Here is a 6772-nt window from a genome sequence, read left to right as displayed (position 1 = left end):
CCCACGGCCCTCCTCAGAGTCAACCTCCGTATAGCCAGCCCCAGCAGTCTCAGCCAGGACAGCCACCCTATGTATCTCCCCAGCAACAGCAGAGTCAACAACAGCAGCAGCAGCAGCAGCAGGGACCTGGTCCGCAAAGTCAGCAGGGCTCTCAGGGCCAGCCTGGGTACCCGCAACCCTCTGGTCCAGGGCAGCCACCACAGCAGCAAACCCCACAACAACAAGGGCCCCCACAACAACAACCACCACAACAACAACAGCAGCAGCAGCAACAACAACAACAACAACCAGGAGGTCCACCTCCTCAAGCCCAACAGCCTCCAGGTCATGGCCAGCAGGGCCAGCCATCACCATATTCTCAGACTCCCCCGCTGCAACAGCAGCAACAACAACAACAGCAGCAGCAGCAGCAACCACCACCACAACAACAACAACAGCAGCAGCAGCAGTCACCTTATCAGAGGTTCCCACCTCCTCCACAGGTAATCCTTACACAAAACTCTATTAGAACACTTTAGCTGTAATTTGATGTGATGTGCTGTGTCAGGGGCAACTGTGTTTCCATTAGCAGGAGATTCCTGCGCTGACACATGCTCTTGACTTTACTGTACTTAATCAGTGCTGTAATGATGTCCGTGCCGATCTAACAGTGGCACTGCAAACTGCCTGCTTCCCAGGAAATGCCTTCACTTGATAACTTTCAATAGTCGGTTGAAAAGAACATTGCACGCTCAGCTTTCCATAGCAAAAACACATGGAAGAAGTGAGATGCTGCTCTACAAGGGTTAAACAGGGAAACAGCCATGAGAGCTTTTGAATAAACCTTTGGTGTGGCCCACTCAGAGCTGCTTTGTTGGTAATTAAGCTTTAATTACTTAGTTAATTAAACAGGCTCCTGTCTGTTAAATGGATAGTATGAACAACAGGAAATGGACCGCACACAAGACCGTTGACAGAACGGGGCAGTTTTTAGTAGTTTCTTGTAAAAAATAAATAAAATAATATGATAAGTTGAAGCACAAGCTGTAGAATAAGCAGTGAGTTTTCCCCATGCCATGTGAGCCCTGTGGCAACACAAACATGACGTACAGTAAATATTCAAATCACAGTCGGTCACGGCTCTCTACATTTATCCAGCCCAGTGGAGATCTGTTATTTGTATCAGTGTGACAGTGGTTATATTAGCTGTGCACTGCAAAAAGGGAACAAGCAGTAATAAATGCTCGACTCTGAGATTTTATTTTTATTTTTTTTACATTGTGTCCGTTTTGTCTCTTGTCTTCGTTCTTCCAATCAGGAACTCTCCCAGGATTCCTTCAGCTCACAGTCCAGCGCTCCTCCATCTAACCAGCCAAACAAGAGCAGTCAAGAAGACAGCATGCAGGCGCGGCCATCCAGTCTGCCGGTGAGGCTTCTGTCTTCGCTTTTAACTTCTGAATTTTGTAGCAGGTTTCATCGCCAGAATTCCACAGACCACATTCACAGACGCCCTTGATGAATATCCCACAGAAGCAACATTTAAACTAACATTTATAAACCATTTGTAATCGTAACCGCATAGTCAGCCCAACATGTAGGACAGCACTGATATAATTAGTGATGTTAGTCAGACTTGATTGAATTCAGAATCTATAGCCATATGTGGTAGAGGAAAATCACCCAGCTCTAAATGTCATTATGGCTGCCTCTGTGAACATGTTATAATATTTTTCCTTTATTATTTCGATAGAGTGGAGTGGAGATTGACAGGAAATGTGGGGATAGAACAGGGGAATGACATGCAGCAAAGTTCTGGCTGGGTGTTGATCCGGGAACTAGGCTGCTTTAGCCGATTTGGTAAGCGCCTAAAACCCCTCGACCATGGGTTCACCCCTTAAATGAGATTTAAGCAAATCCCATCCTGGTGTTTCTTACTCTGTACCCATTTCTCCTGCTTGAAACTCAGACTAAAATTGAACTTATTTCTCAAAACAGTTGATGTTTACTAGGCTTTGCTCTGTGATTCAGTTTGAGTTACTTCATAGGTGAATTTGTATAGTGTCACTCAGAGTGAAGCAAACATGCAAATGTGGAGTAAATGTTGGCTTTTGGATTCCACCGTGCAATCGATTGTGCTTGTGAATCCAATGGTTTGGTAGTCAATCTATTCAGAGCAATGTGATGGAAATGTTATACATGATCACAACTCTGTGGGTATCATGTGCTTTAGTAGAAAAAGGCCCAATATTTTGTTCTGCAGATGTTAGTGGAGTAATAGCTTTGTTGCTAAATTCACAGTATCTTGAGAAATTTCTCCCTCCTAGATGGAATATTTGAAACCAAGTATCTCCCACCCTCTACCTAACTTCCCCCAACATGTCGTGGCAGATCGTTGTCCCTCTCCTGGAGCCTGGTTCTGCCAGAGGTTTCTTCCTCTTAAAAGGAAGATTTTCCTTCCCACTGTCGCCAAGTGCTTGCTCATAGGTGGTTATCTGATTGTTGGGGGTTTCTCTCTGTTATTCTAGGTTTTACTCTACAATATAAAGTGTTTTGAGGCGATTGTTGTTGTGATTTGGCGCTGTATAAATAAAGTTGAATTCAGTAGTATCTGGATATCAGTGACAACAGCACAAGAATTTTTGAAGGAGAGGTAAAGAGCGCTATAATGTTAATTTAGACCCCAACCCTTCCCACAAGAAGCTGATAGCACGAGCAAGCAAAGTCACGGTTTCCATTTGCTCTTAAAGAGCAAAGAAATCAGAAAGTGGGGAAAAATAGTTCTGCCTGGATAAGGATTGTTGAAAGTGAAGCAAATCTCGCATCTGATAGCCCTCTGGCTAAGATAAAGGTGAGAGAACCCCCCAACCCCACACACACACACTCACCCTCCACCAGCCCTCCACCCCATGCTCCGTGTTAAAGAGGTGTCTCGCTGTAACACGTTGCAGTTTCCATGGCAGTGTTTATAGGTCAGACTGCAGATCTAACCTCATTCTGGGCCTCAGGGAAGGAGAGTGAGAAATGAGATCATTAATAAGAAAGAATGAAAGTGAGGGAGCAGAGTTTGGAGGGGTGGGAGGGGGGGAGATGTGTGGGACTGAGGGAGTGCAAGCAAATAACTTCAAATAGTGTGAGTGATTGGTTGGAGTGGAAGATGCTGAAAGAGGGAGGGATGAGAGGCAGCGCTGTCTACGCCAGTAGGGGATGCCCTCAGGATGTGTTTCCCTCCTCTTTTATTTATTTCCCTTATTTATTTATACACCTCTCTGTGGACCTGGCCATTGGTCAGGAAGGCTAGGCCAGGGCTATTTTTATTTATTTCTTTATTATTATTATTTTTACTTTCTATCTTCTCAGGGATTCCCCATCAGTGTTGTCTGATTGGCCGACAGAGCCATTAATCTGGTTATGGCAGTGGTAAACAGATCTCCTCCTCCCGTTCTTTTTCCTCCTCATCCCTGCGGCACCAAAGTGTGTGCAGATGAGACCATGCTAACTCAGAGTATAACCCTGCCAGCCTGAGTCCGAGCAGCTGGGGTGACACCTGCAGGTGTTAGAAGTAGATGTGCATCGATGATACCTGTTGTACAAGGTGCTGAAGTTATTCTGTAACCTCTGCCAAACTATAAAAGCGGCAGAAAATATCACCAACAAGTCAGAAATGCTGAGAAAAGGATTTGTGACAGTGAAACTCTACAATAAAGAGTGGTGCAAAAACTCCAATGCTTTGTGCGATAGAACTGAAATATGTGTAAAGACTGCTCTCAGTAAGAAAAAAAATAGTACTTAGCCCGGTCCTTTCCCCGAACTCAAAATAAATGGATGTGTTGTTAAAAAAAGAGCCACACATTCATTACAGCCTGCATCACAATTCTGCTGTTGTTAACAGGACACCTACTTATACAGACAGTGGTCCTTACTAGGGCTGGACGATATGGGCTAAAATTCATATCGCATATAATTTGAAGCATGTGCGGTAACGATATATATCGCGATATATTCTTTTCTTCTGTATAACGTATTTTCCACACTATAAGGCACACTTAGAATCCTTTAATTTTCTCAAAAATCGAGAGAGTGCCTTATGTATGAATTCTGGTTGTGCTTACTGACCTCGAACTGATTTTGGCGCGCAGAAATCTGTTAAAAAATGTTTTAGTACAACTTTGGTAAGCCGCACTGCTTGATGGATTGTCAGAGCATTACGGCTGCCGTAGTGAGGAGCTTCACGGAGTAATCTGGGTCCAAAACTCCGTCCCCTTCAGGTCCCAAAGTCAAACGAACACTAAGAGTTAAAAACGGTCTAAATTCTTTCATCTGTAATTAAATCATCAGCGTTGCTGCTTTATCGGGTGTAACAATTAAGTTTTACATCCATGAAAACAGAATTTATTTAATTTAACGGAGTTAGAAGTTAACAGGAAGTTAGCTCGCTAGTTTACACCTAAACATTTCATACCAAGTTCTGACTGAGAGATTTTTGAAACTAATTCAAACGTACAGCTCTGCTACCACTTCCAACATAAATGAAGACAGAAAACTAAACAGCAGTGGCGTTTGCAGGGTTACTGAAGTTGGACTACCTGGTATATAATGTTGTGCTACGTGATTGCTAGCGACACAGCTATGTTAGCATAACATTAGCACAGTGAAGCTGGAGGATGAACGCCAACTTTTTTTCCACTCGATAAAAGTTAACGTGAGGGATTCTGGTGGTTAGGGACAAATGCAATCGCATAGCAGGATGCTATACACGGGCCAAACTTCAGTCAGAAGAACAAATGAGATCATTCATCCACAATACAAGGTTAGTTATTAATATACTGCAACAACATGGGAATAGAACAGATGCGAGAGAATTCAACATTAATGAATCAATTAATGTTACGCAAGTAGAGGAAGCGCAGTTTTTGGCTTTCCCCATATTTCAAAAGTGCTTCATCTCTTTGCTATGACTGTCGCCCGCTATAATTTGCAGATGATAATGGTTTTAGCCGCTGCGATGGTTTCAACCAAAACAGGCGCAGTTTGATGACATCATCAATATGCGATAGAGCGATATAGTCAAAATCTCTATCGTTGGCCAAATTTATATAGTTTCTATCGTATATCGTTTATATCGCCCACTCCTAGTCCTTACTACTAGCTAGTTGAGGTAGGCAGCTCGAGCTATGCTGCGTCACACACATAACATGGCACTCTCTACTTATACGATATAACAAACACAGCACAAATTGGCGGTCTGCCCTGCATCACTATCCATCCCTTCTAACACCTCAACGTCCACCGACAGGCTCTAAAAATTATCACTCCAGTTTTTGTGCATGATTTCTGGGGACCTGTGAGGTCGGAGCCCAAAAACCAAAGTCTAACTGCTCTGCCGTAATAAAATCATTTCAAACGTGAGGTCACTGCAGTAGAGAAAACAAGATGCATACTTGTATAAAAAAAATGAAATGATAATAACATTTGTGACCAAGGAATACAAATATCAAAAAGGATGAATGTAGTTATAGTAACTCGCTAACTTGAGCCGTTTTCGGGCTTGAATGTGAAGTTGCCCTTTGTCCCGTGTTGAACACACCAGGAGACAGTCAACCTCGGATTTGTTGTCACCACTGGAAAACCTCTGTTTGGTTTAGGTGGGAATTGGCCTGGATGGGTACCTATTGCATGTGCTCACTTTGACATTGTTAGGAAGCAAGCCAGGTTTGGAAGTAATATGTGTAATATCTGATCTGATTATTGTTGAATTTTTCTATTTTAACATGCAGTTCCCCCAAATAACCGAGAGAAAGATTTACAGCTGCAGTCATAAAAAGAAAAGATCATTTAAGGGGTCTTGGTCAGACTTGTTGGGGTTCATATGTGTTGGTTTGACCACATATGAAACCAAGGTTGTATAAATCAAATGTATAGAAATGTTTTTTTGTGTGTGTGTTGTCCACACACAAATTCTTCCTTGTATTCTAGCCCAATAAATGTGGAGGTTTTATGTGGTATGATTATTTTTATTTTACACTTATTAGTGGATTGATGAGTGTAATAGATACAAATATTCCTGTTCTTGTCTCAAAATAAGTAACTGGTACTAAATTGTGTTTGTACTCCTCTCATTTAGGAAGCGTTTGCTAATCTAATCTTAAATAACTAATTAGCCTTACGCCAAGCAAAGGAGCATATTTAAGTGCATCTGTCAGAAAGAAAGGTACAGGTTTATTTTGAAGGGGGGAAAAAAAGTATGTTTATTTTGTAAGAACCTGCAGTAATTTGTATAGACTCATTTCTTTTAATCTGCCTGAGATCTTGTTTGAATCCCGATCCAACAGCGACTGAGGGGTAAATGCCATTTAGCTACTTTAGTAGCATTCGTGCAGAGCCAGCCAGACATCACCTCATCGAGAGCACAGATGGGTCTGTTTGAGGCAGGTGCTTAAAAACCCAGCGTCTGTTAGGCCGCTGCTGAGGTGGGAATAAAGGTGTACAGAAGGCTCAGTGCCTGCTGGAAGGCGCAGGTAGGAGAGCAACAGTCGGTTTGAGAACAGGGCTGCGGATAAGAAGTGGAAGAGAGAGAGATTAAAACATAGAGAGACACACACACATGTGCGGTCAGAGTGGAACTAGCTGAGCAGGTTCAACTGGATCCTGGTTTGTTTTCACTCTGGCTCCAGGAGACACATGCACAGTTTAACTGTTGAGTATTTACCTCGCTGTTCATTTGATCAGTTCTGAGGAATCCTTTTTTATGTTTTTACCGTTTGGTTATCTAACTGAAGCTTGTCTTGGGGGGGGT

The 6772-nt window shown here is 42.7% G+C and overlaps 1 protein-coding gene across 1 annotated transcript in view; it reads left to right on the top strand.

Moving 5' to 3' along the window:
• Window positions 1-437: 437 nt before the first annotated feature.
• Window positions 438-6772, top strand: part of arid1ab (AT rich interactive domain 1Ab (SWI-like)) — a gene marked incomplete at its 5' end in the record, with an annotated part of 28494 nt that continues 22159 nt past the window's right edge. Inside the window, 2 exon segments of the mRNA XM_005927991.3 lie at window positions 438-482; window positions 1298-1405. Of these exon segments, the coding sequence (XP_005928053.2) occupies window positions 438-482; window positions 1298-1405 (153 nt within the window).

Source organism: Haplochromis burtoni, unplaced genomic scaffold (genome assembly GCF_018398535.1).
Source record: "Haplochromis burtoni strain Fernald_Lab_line unplaced genomic scaffold, NCSU_Asbu1 Contig_10, whole genome shotgun sequence".
NCBI classification, from domain to species: Eukaryota; Metazoa; Chordata; class Actinopteri; order Cichliformes; family Cichlidae; genus Haplochromis; species Haplochromis burtoni.
Note: the sequence above shows the minus strand (reverse complement) of the source record. Positions and strands in the feature narration are given on the sequence as shown.